General features: G+C 52.8%; 1 protein-coding gene across 1 annotated transcript in view; it reads left to right on the top strand.

The window, feature by feature from the left end:
• Positions 1-11,822: 11,822 nt before the first annotated feature.
• WHRN (whirlin) overlaps positions 11,823-18,104 on the top strand; it is a 29,220-nt gene continuing 22,938 nt past the window's right edge. The window contains exons 1-2 of the mRNA XM_078619099.1: positions 11,823-12,389; positions 14,619-14,736. Coding sequence (XP_078475225.1) covers positions 11,959-12,389; positions 14,619-14,736 — 549 coding nt within the window. The 5' untranslated portion in view covers positions 11,823-11,958. The remainder of the gene's footprint in view (positions 12,390-14,618; positions 14,737-18,104) is intronic.

Raw genomic sequence — 18,104 nt, 5'->3', positions numbered from 1 at the left:
TCCGAGGTAGGCACTGCACTAGTACAGCACACCGGTGTGTTGGAGAGCAAATCCACAACATTTACAATCTGAGTACGACGGTTCGCCAGAAATTACAACTAGCTTCATCAGGCGATAGCCAGATTTGTGGCTCAGATTTGTAAATGTTGTGGATTTGCTCTCCAACGCACAACCGGTGTGTGCTGTATCAGTGTAACGACTCGACGACAAGCTATATGAAGAACCACTTTTATTTGAAGACTTCCACAATAAGGGACCCGAGGCTTCGTGACTGTCGTCGAGTTTGTATCTTCCTCTGAACCTCCCCACTCCTCGTGCTCTCCCCTTATATCTCCCTCAGCCTCCCCCTTTCTCGAACGTTCCCTCACCCCTCATTTCCCTCAGCCAATCGCTGTCCTTGCCCTCTAACGGATCCAAACCGCCGCCTCTGGGTTTTCTCCTTCAAAACTTTCCCGCCAATCCACTTCAAAAGCCCCGCCTCCTGACCAATCCCTGTGGAGGCCTCTTTCCTCCAATCGGTTTATTTATTTTTTGAATAGCCGTTAGGCTGCATATTGTTTTGGGGTAATTTCCGGCGATTACACAAGTAACGAATTGGCCACATTCTGTTTACGTGACAAACCTTACAAATTGGCTGTGTCGGGTGGTGGCGGGTTTAACGACACATTTATATTTACGCGATCTGACCCAACCCCCAATGCCGTTACATTATTATTGAGCTGAATCTGCCCCATGACTTCCAATCACCCGGTGCCAGCGTTACGACGCATTCGGGCATTGAATGTCACCCAGTGAGGTGACGACTCCAATCCTCGAAGGTGGTGGCACTTTCGCCAACGCCAAGGACAGTAGGCCAGTAGCAGGTAACTGGCTCATCGGCCTTGGCCCCTGCATCCATCACTGCATAGAGGTTCATCTTCAGCAGTGGCCATAGGTGACCCCCACACCAACAACCATCACCGCCGCCATGATTGCCCTCGCCTGCTGTTGATTGGGCAAGCGAGCAAACGAGAGGGTGGGACTCACCACCACTCAGTCATCACCTCACACTCACCACCACCTCTCACTCACCACCTCTCCTCACCACCCCTCCTCACCACCTCTCCTCACCACCTCTCCTCACCACCCCTCCTCACCACCTCTCACTCACCACCCCTCCTCACCACCCCTCCTCACCACCTCTCACACTCACCACCTCTCCTCACCACCTCTCACCACCTCTCCTCACCACCTCTCCTCACCATTTCTCCTCACCACCCCTCCTCACCACCCCTCCTCACCACCTCTCACTCACCACTTCTCCTCACCACCTTTCCTCACCACCCCTCCTCACCACCTCTCCTCACCACCTCTCCTCACCACCTCTCCTCACCACCTCTCCTCACCACCTCCCCTCACCACATCTCCTCACCACCTCTCCTCACCACCCCTCCTCACCATTTCTCCTCACCACCCCTCCTCACCACCTCTCCTCACCACCCCTCCTCACCACCTCTCCTCACCACCTCTCCTCACCACGTCTCCTCACCACCTCTCCTCACCACCTCTCACCACCACCTCTCCTCACCACCTCTGCTCACCACTTCTCCTCACCACACCTCCTCACCACCTCTCCTCAGCACCTCTCCTCACCACCCCTCCTCACCACCTCTCACTCACCACTTCTCCTCACCACCTTTCCTCACCACCCCTCCTCACCACCTCTGCTCACCACCTCTCCTCACCACCTCTCCTCACCACCTCTCCTCACCACCCCTCCTCACCACCTCTCCTCACCACCTCTCCTCACCACCTCTCCTCACCACATCTCCTCACCACCTATCTTCACCATCTCTCACCACCACCTCTCCTCACCACCTCTCCTCACCACCTCTCCTCACCACCTTTCCTCACCACCCCTCCTCACCACCCCTCCTCACCACCCCTCCTCACCACCTCTTCTCACCACCCCTCCTCCCACCTCTCCTCACCACCCCTCCTCACCACCCCTCCTCACCACCTCTCCTCACCACCTCTCACCACCACCTCTCACCACCACCTCTCACCACCACCTCTCACCACCGCACACCCTGCATGTATTGTGAAGGGCCACACTCTCTGCCGTTGGCCACAGACAAAGGCAAAGCCTGCCCCTGTAGCCTCACAGGGATGCTGGGCAATGTGCTGCGAGCAAACACCGATTCACACCGGCACGGTGTGTGGGGGAGGTTCTGCGTCGGGGCACCACACCCAGCCACCTTTGTCTCCCCGAAGCATTGCTGTTGTTGTTGTTAACACCGCACCATTACAGGTGCTCATCTTCGGGCTGAATCGATCTATTGACAGAGGCTCTTGACCTTGACTGCAGCCTTGCACCCCTCTGCTTCTCAATCGCTAAAAACACGAAGACTGTGAACACATACGTAGGGCTTGATGAAGCAAAGTAAGTTGTAACTTCATGTGCCCGTCCTTAATTTGTGATTTCGATTATTGATCTTTAAAAAAAAATCTGGCCGTGTCTCGCACCTCCCCCAGAAAGGGCATCTCATTGCACTACCGCTCCCCACACGCACACAAAAACAAAGACAAATATCCCCCGTGTAGCCTGTAGCAGACTGTAGGGGCAAGTGCTGTTAGCGAGCACCTATAAAGGCCGGCACGGCACACGTGGGGGTGGGTGGCTAGCACCATGCCCGGCCGCCTTTGTCTCCCTAGTGGCAATGTTTAGACACCGCACCAGGTACTCATTTGAGGCTGAGTCAACCTAGGGGAGGCCCAGGAACGGTTCAGATAATCGTCACTGGGTGTTGGCCGTGAGCGGAAATTGAACTCGGGTCGCCAGGTTCGTAGCGCAGCGCGCTAACCGTTACACCACCGCTCCCCACTTTACACACAAACACACACACATATATAGACACACATAATGCCTTCACACACACACACAGTGACACACATCATCGCAGCAAATCGATTTTCGCAATTAAATTACCGTCATATGAAATAATGGATCATTGTGTGCATATGCAGGGCACCCCCAGGGGATGCAGCGTGCATCTCCCAGGTTAACAACCACTGATCCAGGGGAAGCCCAGGACCGGGTCAGATCATTGCGACTGATGTGGGTCGTGAGCTTGGAGGAATCAAACTCGGTTCGCCGGGTTCACAGCGCAATGTGGCTTTAAACGCCACAACACATCCTCAACAATCAAAGACAAAGCAAAAATCCCTAGTATAGCCTGAGCAGATTTTTGGGGCAGTGCCATTAGCGAGCACCTATATAAGTCGAGCACGGACACGAAGAGGTGGGTGGCCAGCACCACGCCCGGCCGCCTTTGTCTCCCTAGTGTCAATGTTTTAGACACTGCACTAGGTACTAATTTGAGGCTGAGTCGACCTAGGGGAGGTCCCATGACCAGTTCAGATAATCGTCACTGGTATTGGTGGCGTGAGCGGGAATCGAACTCGGGACAGCGCGGGTTCGTAGTGCAGCGTAGCGCTAACCACTGCACCACCGCCCCCCACCCCCCACCCCCGCCACACACACAACACTATCAAGACAAAGGTCCCCCGTATAGACTGTTGGGGCAAGTGCTATTAGCGAGCACCTATGAAGGCCGGCACGGCCCACAAGGGGGTGGGTGGTCAGCACCACGCCCGGCCGCCTTTGTCTCCCCAGTGACGATGTTTACACACCGTACCAGGTATTCATTTGAGGCTGAGTCGACCTAGGGGAGGCACCAGATCGGTTCAGATAATCGTCACCGGTGTTGGCCGTGAGCGGGAACCGATCTCGGGTCGCCGGGTTCGTAGCGCAGCGCGCTAACGCTACACTACCGCTCCCCACGACACACGCACACACACATATATATAGACACACATAATGCATTTACACACACACACAGAGACACACATCATCCCAGCAAATCGATTTTCGCAATTAAATTACCGTCAGATGAAATAATGGATCATTTTGTGCATTTGCGTTAAGCGGATATTTGGTAGCTCAATTCGATCCCAACAACAAAAAAATGTTTTCCGAACCACGTACGAACCACGTACGAATCACGTACGAACCACACACGCTGTTGAGGTGCAAGCCCCCAAGCTGGGCTGCACACTACCGGCAGCACGGCTACAGATTGGTAAATCTATCTGTGCGGGGCTTCGCCTTTTATCCGTTCATCGTGTGCGAGGCGGGGTTGTATCTGGACTCTCCGCTCTCCCTTCCGACGTGAAGTTCAAACGAACGCCTTCAACATCACGGGACCTCCCTTGCCAGTATCAAAATAAAAGAAAATGGTTTTAACCTTTCTGGCAATAAAACATGTATACGGCCATGGCATGTGTTTTTGTTTGCCTGTTCACCACAAGTATGTGTGGTTCATGCGGATATGATTCCTTGCAAAAGGTTTCAGTTTGGTGTTTTAACATCTGAACACCGCCTGTTTTATTTCCAGAAAGGGTTAAAACGGCTTCTTGTATTTTGATGCTGTCAAGGGAGGGCCCATGATGTAGCTGCTCACCCCGAGCTCTCAATGTCCCGACAGTGGCATTATCTTTGTGCTGTTCGCCTTGTGGCGTCCTCTGGTCTGACACTGTTTGAGACCGGGCTCTAAAGAAAGCTGTCTCTGCTGTGGACCAATCAGTTTCAAAGACAATGCATCATCATACACTACCAGAGCGTGTTTTTGTTTGCATGTTCACCACCAACATGTGTGGTTAATGCAGACATGATGCCTTGCAAAAAAGTTCCTGTCTGGTATTTGAACATCTTAACACCTCCTGTTGTCATCATTAGACCTCCTTTTCCAGTACTATAATATAATAGGGTTTTTCCCCTTTTTCTGGCAACAAAACTGAAACCTTTTTACAAGGATTCATGTCTTCATTAACCACAATACTTGCAGTCAAAATGCAAACAGAAACACACTATGATAATATATAATGTATTGTCCTTGAAACTGCAAGTATTGTGGTTAATGCAGACATGAATCCTTGTAAAAAGGTTTCAGTTTTGTTGCCAGAAAAAGGGGGAAAACCCTATTATTATATTTTTGTACTGGCAAAGGAGGTCTAATGATGTAGATGCTCACCCCGAGCCCTCATTACTTTGATAGTGCATTGTCTTTGAGCTGTACGCCTTTTGGCGTCCTCTGGTCGAGCACCAATTGGGTCGAGGCTCAAAAGAAAGCCGTCCCTTGGTGTGGACCAATCAGTTTCAAGGCCAATGCATATATTATCAGAGTGTTTTTTGTTTGCATTTTGACTCCAAGTGTTGTGGTTAATGCAGACATGAATCCTTGTAAAAAGGTTTCAATTTTGTTGCCAGAAAAAAGGGGAAACCCCCTATTATTACCTCCTTTTGTATTGCCAGAAATGGTAAAACCCGATTCTTAAACGCCTTCCACCGTGCAAATTTCACGGCCGAAATACCCCTCAGAATGTAGCAACATGCAGGGGGGGGGGGGGACGTACGAGTCTTGGGGACTCGGTGAAGCTTTCCGAGATGAGCCAGAAAAATGTGTTACTCAACACAACGCGTTCTTCAATAACACCGTGACCTACAAAGGTCGCGCAAATTATCATCGGTGGCATTTCAGGCAAACGGGGCCCATCCTCGTCCCACTTCTACAAGTGCGGACTCCGCACGCACAGCCGCCTTTGTCTCCCCGAGTGGCGATGTTCACTACACACCGCACCAGGTACTCATTTGAGGCCGAGTCGACCTAGGGGTGAGGGGGACCGGTTCAGATCATCGTCACTGGGTGTTGGTGGCCGTGAGCGGGAGTCGAACTCGGGTCGCCGGGTTTACGTAGCGCAGTGCAGCACTACCTGCCACTCCACTGCTCCCCCCTCCCCACGCACACACAAAGACAAAGATCCCCCGTATAACCTTAACAGACTGTAGGGGCAAGTGTTGTTAGCAAGTAGCATTTATGGAGGCCAGCACGGCACACGAGGGGGTGGGTGGCCAGCACCACGCTCGGCCGCCTTTGTCTCCCCCAGTGGCGAAGTTCACTACACACCGCACCATGTGTCATTTGGCGCCGAGTCGACCTAGGGGAGGCCCACGACACGGTTCAGATAATCGTCACTGATGTTGGTGGCCGTGAGCGAGAATCTAACCCGGGTCTCCAGGTTCGGAGCGCAATGTAGCGCTAACCGCTGCGCCACCGCTCCCCACGTGTACACGCTGCCCACACACAGATACAAAGGCAAAGATCACCCAAATAGCCTGTAACGGACTTTTGGGGCAAGTGCTGTTAGCGAGCACCTATGAAGGCCAGCACTGTGGCACACGAGGACGTGGGTGGCCAGCAACCACGCCCGGCCGCCTTTGTCTCCCTAAGTGGCGATGTTTTACACACCGCACCAGGTTACCCGTTTGAGGCTGAGTCAACCTAGGGGAGGTCCAGCACCGGTTCGGATTTTCGTCAATTCATGTTGGCCGTGAGCGAGAATCTAAACCGGGTCTCCGGGTTACTAGGGCAGTGCAGCGCTAATCGCTGCACCACCACTCCCCCGCATGTACACACTCCCCCACAGACACACACACAGAGACACACCCGGAGACACACACGAGAGAAATGAGGATTCACTCAGAGCAGCAGAGTGTAGAGACGGAAACGAGGGAATGTTGCGGTCTTGAGTTGAGGAAAATGTGCAGTTCCTTTGATGTTCGTTAGGGGCCGATCTTCGATTCACTCCGTGCGTTCGATAGCCCGGGATGGTGAGGACTCAAGCGAGCCAGGATAGAGCCTTTAACATTGAATTCTATGGGAGTCTTTAATATTGAAGCCTATGGGAGCCTTTAACATTGAATTCTATGGGAGTCTTTAACATTGAAGCCTATGGGAGCCTTTAACATTGAAGGGGAGCCTTTAACATTGAAGTCTATGGGATACTTTAACATTGGAGTCTATGTGAGACTTTAACATTGGAGTCTATGGGAGTCGTTAACATTGAAGTCTATGGGAGCCTTTAACATTGAAGTCTATGGGAGCCTTTAACATTGAAGTCTATGGGCGACTTTAACATTGAAGTCTATGGGAGCCTTTAACATTGAAGTCTATGGGAGCCTTTAACATTGAAGTCTATGGGAGCCTTTAACATTGAAGTCTATGGGAGCCTTCAACGTTGAAGTCTATGGGAGCCTTTAACATTGAAGTCTATGGGAGCCGTTAACGTTGAAGTCTATGGGAGCCTTTAACATTGAAGTCTATGGGAGGCTTTGTCATTGAAGTCTATGGGAGCCTTTAGCATGGAAGTCTATGGGAGTCTTTAACATTGAAGTCTATGGGAACCTTTAACATTGAAGTCTATGGGAGCCTTTAACATTGAAGTCTATGGGAGCCTTCAACATTGAAGTCTATGGGAGGCTGTGTCATTGAAGTCTATGGGAGCCTTTAACATTGAAGTCTATGGGAGCCTTTAACATTAAAGTCTATGGGAGCCTTTAACATTGACGTCTATGGGAGGCTTTGTCATTGAAGTCTATGGGAGCCTTTAGCATGGAAGTCTATGGGAGTTTTTAACATTGAAGTCTATGGGAACCTTTAACATTGAAGTCTATGGGAGCCTTTAACATTGAAGTCTATGGGAGCCTTCAACATTGAAGTCTATGGGAGGCTGTGTCATTGAAGTCTATGGGAGCCTTTAACATTGAAGTCTATGGGAGCCTTTAACATTAAAGTCTATGGGAGCCTTTAACATTGACGTCTATGGGAGGCTTTGTCATTGAAGTCTATGGGAGCCTTTAGCATGGAAGTCTATGGGAGTCTTTAACATTGAAGTCTATGGGAACCTTTAACATTGAAGTCTATGGGAGCCTTTAACATTGAAGTCTATGGGAGCCTTCAACATTGAAGTCTATGGGAGGCTGTGTCATTGAAGTCTATGGGAGCCTTTAACATTGCAGTCTATGGGAGCCTTTAACATTAAAGTCTATGGCAGTCATCTTCTTGGTTCTTTCGGTAAAGTCACGTCGAAGGGAAGTAATAAAATAATAAAAATAAAACGTAATAAAATAATTCTCACGACGTTTCGGCCACAATGCAAGCAGCCGTCCTCAGGTGAAAACCAGGTCTGTCGGGGAGACAGCGTCTGGTTTTCACCTGAGGACGGCTGCTTGTGTTGTGGCCGAAACGTCGTGAGAATTATTTTATTATGTTTTATTTTTATTATTTTATTACTTCCCTTCTCCGTGACTTTACCGAAAGAACCAAGAAGATGAATCCCTGCAGTCACGAAAGCTTTAAATCGAAATCTATGAGAGTGTTAAACATAAAATCTATGGGAGCCTTAACATTGAAGTCTATGGGAGGCTTTATTGAAGTCTATGGGAGCCTTTAACATAGACTTTTATTTTATTTTTATGATATTTTTTTATTTTTTACATATTTTGTTTTATTTATTTTTATTATTTTATTATTTCTCTTCTACGTGTCTTTACCGAAAGAACCAATAATATGAATCCCTGCAGTCATGAAAGCTTTAAATCGAAATCTATGGGAGCCTTTAACATTCAAATATATGGGAGGGATTGTAAGCGGGACCCCTGGGAGGGATTGTAAGTGGGACCCCTGGGAGGGATTGCAAGTGAGACCCCTGGGAGGGATTGTAAGTGAGACCCCTGGGAGGGATTGCAAGTGAGACCCCTGGGAGGGATTGTAAGTGAGACCCCTGGGAGGGATTGTAAGTGGGACCCCTGGGAGGGATTGCAAGTGAGACCCCTGGGAGGGATTGCAAGTGAGACCCCTGGGAGGGATTGTAAGTGAGACCCCTGGGAGGGATTGCAAGTGAGACCCCTGGGAGGGATTGTAAGCGGGACCCTGGGAGGGATTGTAAGTGGGACCCCTGGGAGGGATTGTAAGTGGCACCGTTGGGAGGGATTGTAAGTGGGACCCCTGGGAGGGATTGCAAGTGGGACCCCTGGGAGGGATTGTAAGTGGGACCCCTGGGAGGGATTGTAAGTGAGACCCCTGGGAGGGATTGCAAGTGAGACCCCTGAGAGGGATTGTAAGTGAGACCCCTGGGAGGGATTGTAAGTGGGACCCCTGGGAGGGATTGCAAGTGAGACCCCTGGGAGGGATTGCAAGTGAGACCCCTGGGAGGGATTGTAAGTGAGACCCCTGGGAGGGATTGCAAGTGAGACCCCTGGGAGGGATTGTAAGCAGGACCCTGGGAGGGATTGTAAGTGGGACCCCTGGGAGGGATTGTAAGTGGCACCGTTGGGAGGGATTGTAAGTGGGACCCCTGGGATGGATTGCAAGTGGGACCCCTGGGAGGGATTGTAAGTGGCACCGTTGGGAGGGATTGTAAGTGGGACCCGTGGGAGGGATTGTAAGTGGGACCCCTGGGAGGGATTGTAAGTGGGATTCCTTGGGAGGGATTGTAAGTGGGACCCCTGGGAGGGATTGTAAGTGGGATTCCTTGGGAGGGATTGTAAGTGGGACCCCTGGGAGGGATTGTAAGTGGGACCCCTTGGGAGGGATTGTAAGTGGGATTCCTTGGGAGGGATTGTAAGTGGGACCCCTTGGGAGGGATTGTAAGTGGGACCCCTGGGAGGGATTGTAAGTTGGGCCCCTGGGAGGGATTGTAAGTGGGGCCCCTGGGAGGGATTGTAAGTGGGGCCCCTGGGAGGGATTGTAAGTGGGACCCCTGGGAGGGATTGTAAGTGGGACCCCTTGGGAGGGATTGTAAGTGGGACCCCTTGGGAGGGATTGTAAGTGGGACCCCAGGGAGGGATTGTAAGTGGGACCCCTGGGAGGGATTGTAAGTGGGACCCCTTGGGAGGGATTGTAAGTGGGACCCCTTGGGAGGGATTGTAAGTGGGACCCCTTGGGAGGGATTGTAAGTGGGACCCCTGGGAGGGATTGTAAGTGGGGCCCCTTGGGAGGGATTGTAAGTGGGGCCCCTGGGAGGGATTGTAAGTGGGACCCCTTGGTAGCGATTGTAAGTGGGGCCCCTGGGAGGGATTGCAAGTGGGGCCCCTTGGTAGGGATTGTAAGTGGCACCGTTGGGAGGGATTGTAAGTGGGACCCCTGGAGGGATTGCAAGTGGGACCCCTGGGAGGGATTGTAAGTGGCACCGTTGGGAGGGATTGTAAGTGGGACCCCTGGGAGGGATTGTAAGTGGGACCCGTGGGAGGGATTGTAAGTGGGACCCCTGGGAGGGATTGTAAGTGGGATTCCTTGGGAGGGATTGTAAGTGGGACCCCTGGGAGGGATTGTAAGTGGGATACCAGAGAGGGATTGTAAGTGGGACCCCTGGGAGGGATTGTAAGTGGGGCCCCTGGGAGGGATTGTAAGTGGGACCCCTGGGAGGGATTGTAAGTGGGATTCCTTGGTAGGGATTGTAAGTGGGACCCCTGGGAGGGATTGTAAGTGGGATTCCTTGGGAGGGATTGTAAGTGGGACCCCAGGGAGGGATTGTAAGTGGGACCCCTGGGAGGGATTGTAAGTGGGACCCTGGAGTGGGATTGCAAGTGACCCTCCCCCTCCGCGTCATTCAGCCCTCCCACCCAACCCCGACCTCCTTGCCTTGATCTCCTCCTTCCCCCACCCCCTCTTCCCCGATGCCCCTCCCCTCCATCCCACCCCTCCCCGTTGTCAAGAGACTCCACCACTGCAGCCGCTGGCGGCGCTGTCCCTGGTGCTGAATTTGAGCGGCGCGCGCGCTGGCAGGGTGGGGGCAGGGTGGGTGCAGGGTGGGTACAGGGTGGGTACAGGGTGGGTGCAGGGTGGGTGCCGGGTGGGTGCAGGGTGGGGTAGGGTGGGTGCAGGGTGGGTGCAGGGTGGGGGCAGGGTGGGTGCAGGGTGGGGGCAGGGTGGGGGCAGAGTGGGGGCAGGGTGGGTGCAGGGTGGGGGCAGGGTGGGTGCAGGGTGGGGGCAGGGTGGGGGCAGAGTGGGGGCAGGGTGGGTGCAGAGTGGGGGCAGGGTGGGTGCAGGGTGGGTGCAGAGTGGGGGCAGGGTGGGTGAAGGGTGGGTGCAGAGTGGGTGCAGGGTGGGGGCAGGGTGGGGGCAGAGTGGGGGCAGGGTGGGTGCAGGGTGGGGGCAGGTTGGGTGCAGGGTGGGTGCAGGGTGTCGGCAGGGTGGGTGCAGGGTGGGGGCAGGGTGGGTGCAGGGTGGGTGCAGAGTGGGGGCAGGGTGGGTGCAGGGTGTCGGCAGGGTGGGTGCAGGGTGGGGGCAGGGTGGGTGCAGGGTGGGTGCAGGTTGGGTGTAGGGTGGGGGCAGGGTGGGGGCAGGGTGGGTGCAGGTTGGGTGCAGGGTGGGTGCAGGCTGGATGCAGGGTGGGTGCAGGGTGGGGGCAGGGTTGGGTGCAGGGTGGGTGCAGGGTGGGTGCAGGGTGGGGGGAGGAGTAGGAGGATCAAGAAGGAAGAGGGGCATCGGCGAGGCAGGGGTGGGTGGGTGGGTGGTGGGAGCAGCAGGGAGGGGTACGGGGCCCGTGGCCGAGGCTTCTAGAGGCTCTCCGCGCTCGGCAGCAACAAGTGGCGATGCGGCGGTGAGCACGGGGGGGGGGGGTGGGGAGGCGACGAAGGGAGGGAGAGACGGAGCGAGAGAGAGACAGCAAACATCGAACCCGATGCCTCTCTCTCTCGGCCGTCAGAGGGCTCAGTCGTCCTCCGACGACTAACAACGACTAACAACAACGACGACTAACAACGGCCGCCATTCGTCAATTAGTCGGCGGGCGACGCGAGCACGCCGCTGGTGCCAGGCTAGGTTCACTCGCTTCGACAGGGCGGCAATAATAACACGAGACAGCGCGAGTCGTGCTTGGCGTGCGGGGGACGGAGGGGGTGGTGGAGGTGGTGAAGTTGGGGGTGAAGGGGAGAAGGGGAGGAGGAGGAGGGCGTCACATACATAATTGAAACCCGCGATAAATGTTGTAGCAAGAAGTTCGCGTCGCGTCTCCGATGTCCGAGTCTCCGCGTTGACCCTTCCCGCAGCCGAACCATCCGAACCACCGCCGCCGCCGATGTCCGCGGTTCCTCCGCCGCGTCTCTCGGGCCCCTCCTTCGCCGTGGGGGGCCCGGGGCGACCCGCCGTGGGACGACCTCTGTCCGCCAACGTCCGCAAGCTGCACGGGGCCCTGGGCTCGCTGCTCAGCGATTCGGAGCGCATGGCGCTGCTCGGCCGACTGCGCGAGTATCAGGCGCGGCGCAATGTTCGCGACCTCGTCACCGCCCTCCGTGACCTTCGCCTCGACTGCCCGCCCAGGCGCCACCTGCTGCCCCTGCTCCGGCAGGTGCTGCCCGCGGCCGACCAGCTGCTCTTCGACACCTACACGTCGCGGGGTTCCTGCCTGGGGCAGCAGCAAGGAGCTGCTGCTGCTGCTGCTCGTGACGGTGGAGGTGGTGGTGGCGCCACAGCCACCCTGCCCATCAGAGTGTCGTACAACCTTCCCAGGTAGCGAGGAGGAGGGTGGTTGGTTGGTTGGTGGTGGTGATTGCAATCGTGTAGGTGGTGGGTGTAGTGGTGGTGGTGGTACAGGTGGTGGGTGTAGTAGTGGTGGTGGTGCAGGTGGTGGGTGTAGTAGTGGTGGTGGGTGTAGTATTGGTGGTGGTGCAGGTGGTGGGTGTAGTAGTGGTGGTGGTGCAGGTGGTGGGTGTAGTAGTGGTGGTGGTGGTAGTGGGTGTAGTAGTGGTGGTGGTGGGTGTAGTATTGGTGGTGGTACAGGTGGTGGGTGTAGTAGTGGTAGTGGTGCAGGTGGTGGGTGTAGTAGTAGTGGTGGTGGTGGTGGGTGTAGTATTGGTGGTGGTACAGGTGGTGGGTGTAGTATTGGTGGTGATGCAGGTGGTGGGTGTAGTAGTGGTGGTGGTGCAGGTGGTGGGTGTAGTAGTGGTGGTGCAGGTGGTGGGTGTAGTAGTGGTGGTGGTGCAGGTGGTGGGTGTAGTAGTGGTGGTGGTGCAGGTGGTGGGTGTAGTAGTGGTGGTGGTGCAGGTGGTGGGTGTAGTAGTGGTGGTAGTGCAGGTGGTGGGTGTAGTAGTGGTGGTAGTGCAGGTGGTGGGTGTAGTAGTGGTGGTAGTGCAGGTGGTGGGTGTAGTAGTGGTGGTGGTGCAGGTGGTGGGTGTAGTAGTGGTGGTAGTGCAGGTGGTGGGTGTAGTAGTGGTGGTGGTGCAGATGGTGGGTGTAGTAGTGGTGGTGGTGCAGGTGGTGGGTGTAGTAGTGGTGGTGGTGCAGGTGGTGGGTGTAGTAGTGGTGGTGGTGCAGGTGGTGGGTGTAGTAGTGGTGGTGGTGCAGGTGGTGGGTGTAGTAGTAGGGGTGGTGCAGGTGGTGGGTGTAGTAGTGGTGGTGGTACAGGTGGTGGGTGTAGTAGTGGTGGTGGTGCAGGTGGTGGGTGTAGTAGTGGTGGTGGTGCAGGTGGTGGGTGTAGTAGTGGTGGTGGTGCAGGTGGTGGGTGTAGTCGTGGTGGTGGTGCAGGTGGTGGGTGTAGTAGTGGTGGTAGTGCAGGTGGTGGGTGTAGTAGTGGTGGTGGTGCAGGTGGTGGGTGTAGTCGTGGTGGTAGTGTAGGTGGTGGGTGTAGTGGTGGTGCAAGTGGTGGGTGTAGTAGTGGTGGTAGTGCAGGTGGTGGGTGTAGTAGTGGTGGTGGTGCAGGTGGTGGGTGTAGTCGTGGTGGTAGTGTAGGTGGTGGGTGTAGTGGTGGTGCAAGTGGTGTGGGTGTAGTAGTGGTGGTGGTAGTGCAGGTGATGGGTGTAGTAGTGGTGGTAGTGCAGGTGATGGGTGTAGTATTGGTGGTAGTACTTTTAAACTTACGCGATCTAACCCAAACACATTGATTATTAGTCATGTAGAATATTTTAATCGTTCCTGGGCCTTCTCTAGGGCGAATCAGCCTGAATGAGTAACCCGTGTGCCACTGGGGAGACAAAGGCGGCCGGGCAGGCGTGGTGCTGGCCACCCACCCCCTCGTGTGCTGTAGCGGCCTTCATAGGTGCTACTCGCCCTAACAGTCTGTTAAGGCTATACAGGGGATCTTTGTCTTTGACGTAGGTATGGCGATATGGTGATGGTGGTGATGGTGGTGGTGATGGCAGTGATGGTTGTGATGAATGTGTTAATGCTGATGGTGTTGATGTGGTGGTAGTGATTGTGTAAATGCTGATGATATGATGTGGTGGTGATTGTGTGAAGGTTGATGGTGGTGATGTGTTGGTGGTGGTGATTATGTGAATGCTGATGGTGGTGATTGTGTTAATGCTGATGATGTGATGTGGTGAATGTGTGAATGCTGATGGTGGTGATGTGGTGGTGGTGGTGATTGTGTTAATGCTGATTATGTGATGTGGTGATTGTGTTATTGCTGATGGTGGTGATGTGGTGGTTATTAAATGAATGCTGATGGTAGAGATGTAATGTGGTGGAGGGGATTGTGTTATTACTGATGGTGGTGACGTGGTGGTGGTGATTGGGTTAATGTTGATGGTGGTGATGTGCTGGTGGTTATGTTAGTGATAGTAGTGGTGATTTTGGTTGTATTGGTGGTGGTCATGTTCATAATGTGGTCATTTTGATGGTGATGGGGTTGGTGGTGTTGATAATGGTGGTGGCGGTATATATAGTCGTGGTGGAAGCGATGAGGCATGCAAGCGTGGTGGTGGTGGTGTTCATGTCTCTCTGACTCCACCTCCTTAATAGCTCCACACACGCCTCCTTCAGCTCCATCAGCTGCGCTTCTTGCGGGAGATCAACAGAGGCGGAAATCAGACCTCACCAACCCACCCAGACGACAAACGGACCTCACCAACCCACTCAGGTTGGCTACGTACCGTGTGGAAGAAGTTCAACATTTATACACGTGACATGCAGTTGACATACGGGCTTAATTGTGCCATCCAGAGCCTGACTGTGCCACCCAGGTGACGTACGGGCCTCAGTTTGTTAGCCAGGTGACATGATGGGCCCAATCAACCCCGCCCTGGTGACAACATCTCGACCACGTAACGAGCTGGCCAAATGTTTGGCATGAAACAGTCCCCCTGAATTAACATGATATTCCCATCCTGCTGCAGCCATGTATATTCATGAGTAGCTATCATGAATAATGCATGTGATGGTAACCAATGACCCAGATGAATTAGAATTCAATTAGAATGCATTCATGTGCCATGGTTAATGTCTATGCTTAGATTTGATTGGTTTTTCCTGTGTTGTCATGACGCCTGTTTAAGAAACGAGGCAAGGCTTATTTCTGCCTTCCTTGGTTAGGGGCCGTCCATAAATGACGTCACGCACCTAGGGGGGGGGTGGTCAGACATTTGTGACGATGTGTGACGAGGGGGGGGGGTTGATAAATGTGACGTCACATCAAAATGCGCAACTTTAAGTAAAAATAGAATTGTTATAACAACACTAATTGCTATAACAACACTCCTACAACATCAGAGTGCAGCGCCACATTAAATACGCACTACAATGACAATAGTTTAAAGCTATTTGAAGCGTGTTTTATTTTCAAAATGGAAATATGGTTTTGGGGGGGGGCGGGAGACAGAGCTTTGTGACGTCATATTTGAGGGGGGGGGGTCTGACTTTTTGTGACGCCGTGTAACGAGGGGGGGGGGTCAAAATCATCCAAAATCGCGTGACGTCATTTATGGACGGCCCCTTATGACTCGAGGGTGCCTGATGCAGTTAGCAAAGCTTTGTTTTATATAAACGGCTGCTAAATCTGGCCGTGAGAATTGTGCTCCTAACGGCTCACTGGCGAGTTGAGCTGAAACCAAAATTCAATATTATTACAATCAAATGCCTGTCAACACCTTATCAGTGCCCTACCTTATTATAGACAAATTCAGACCTTATTGGTCACCCCGTGCCCTTACACAAAGTCCCATCACAAGTGAGAAACACAGACAAATAGACACGGTTTTTTTCTTTGCCCGTATGGAAACGGCTGTTTGGACCTGAAACTCACTTTCCCTGTACAATACTATGGGTTAACCGTATGGGTTGACAGGTATGCAATTTGGCGCGTTGTTCACACACTTCTGCACGTGACGATTGGACATTTGGCTGCGTCGGGTGTGGAGGGTTTTTAAACGACACATTTGATCTTCTCCTTACGTTGACTAACCCAAAAAAATAACTTGTGAATCACAATATTTATCAATAACACAGTTTTTTGGGGTTAGATCGCGTAAATATTTAAATGTGTCGTTAAACCCGCCACCACCCGACACAGCCAATTTAATAAGGTTCGTCACGTATATGTACGCGATTTAACCCAATAAAAAACCTGTATTGTGGATGATATTGGTCGTGAAAGCCTACGTGTTATGATCAGGGTTACAATAGCTATCTTGAAAAAAGGGTTTTCACATAAATGTAATTTCATCCTCTCTCCTTGCGTGAGGCAATATGGCCCCGGGGTCAAAGGCCAGCGTCGATATCTGCCAGCCACAATAATAACAATAGTAGACTTTTGCCCTCTTCTGGCAAATAAAACAGGTGTTAAGATGTTCAAACACCAAATAAGACGCATTTTGCAAGGAATCAAGTCTATATTAAGCACACGTACTTGTAGCAAAACATGAAAACATGCTCTGATAATATGTGCATTGTTTTTTTGCATGTTTTTCCACAAGTACCTGTGGTCGATGTAGACTCCATTCCTTGCTAAAGGTGTCTTTATATTCTTATTTTTCATACTTTCATATTGGCAATTATAGACGACCAGGGAGAATTTATCAAAGGATTGGCCAAAATTACGAGAGAAAAAATCATTCTTTATTACATGGGCCTTTGTGACGTCAAACACTTTGAATGATGATGAGTGACTGGGTCTACCCCAGTATCTCTGTCCGATTCCCTTGCCCGGGCAGATGCGAGCACCTGGGTAGGGATACTGGGTGAGGAAGGCATGGTCATGGGTAGCACACTAGGCCTCAAAAGTGTTTAATGTTCAAAATCAATCAATTGTCAACGAGGTGACTTTAACACGTGTACGTCATGTGATGTCATCTTTTTTAATGTCATCGTATTTATTGTATACGCAGTTGAGGCCTAGTGTCCGCGGGAACAGGCCTGCATCGCCTGGTTTCCCTGCCCTGGTCCTCCTTGCCTCCCCAGGCAGAGGAATTGGGAGGAGACTGAGGACAGGCCTAAGTCACCTCCACGTGTGCCCACTGTGTCCACCTTCACCCCTATATGTGACCCCCGTGTCTCCCGCGTTGTCCCCGTGTCATTCACCCCCCATGTGTTTCCCCCAGGGCAAGAACTCGAGAGATTAGGAAAATTTCATTTGCAAGAGTAACTCTGGGTCACCAAAGTGACAAAAACGATGAAATCATTTAAAGCGGATCGAGGAAGTGAATAGAAGTCAGGACAAAAGCAACAACGTGTGACACCCACGTTCCTGTGTGTTGGGTCGCGCGTGTGATGCCGTGGTGTGGGGGGACGGTAGTGTAGGGGTTGGCGCACGGCGCTACAAACCTGGTGACCCGGGCCGAGTTCATACCTGTCAACCTTTTCACAGTGCCTACCATATTACAGACCAATTAAGACCTTATTGGTCACCCCGTGCCCCTTATAAATCTCAACGTTCATCCTACAAAATCCCACCACAAGGAAGAAACACAAACAAATAGACACAAATAAATGTTGCCCATGTGGACCTGAAAATTCAAGTTCCGTGTACAAGAATACGAGGTAAACTGAAGGGGTTGACAGGTATGCGAGTTTGATTCCCGCTCACGACCGACACCAGCGACGATTATCTTAACCATCCCTGGGCCTCCACTAGGTCGACTCAGTCTCAATTGAGTACCTGGTGCGGTGTGTGTAAAACATCGCTTCCAGGGAGACAAAGGCGGCCGGGCGTGGTGCTGGCCACTACCCCCCTTTCCCTCGTGTGGCGTGCCAGCCTTCATAGGCTCTGCTACTCGCTAACAGCACTTGTCTCCAACAGTCTGTTAAAGGCTATACATTGGAGGACCTTTGTCTTTGTGTCACCTTGCCCATGCTACCCCCCCCCCCCCCAGAGGTCGCAACCGGGTACCCGATACCCGTACCCTACCCGATACCCGGCTCCCGTACCCGGCCGGGTACGGGGTACGGGTAGCCGTTTGCGACCCTGGTGCGGCCGGGTACGGGTACGGGTAGGCCGTGAGTCACTGGTGAGTA

This window comes from Lampetra planeri, chromosome 61 (genome assembly GCF_965212315.1).
Source record: "Lampetra planeri chromosome 61, kcLamPlan1.2.h2, whole genome shotgun sequence".
Taxonomy (NCBI): Eukaryota; Metazoa; Chordata; class Hyperoartia; order Petromyzontiformes; family Petromyzontidae; genus Lampetra; species Lampetra planeri.
Note: the sequence above shows the minus strand (reverse complement) of the source record. Positions and strands in the feature narration are given on the sequence as shown.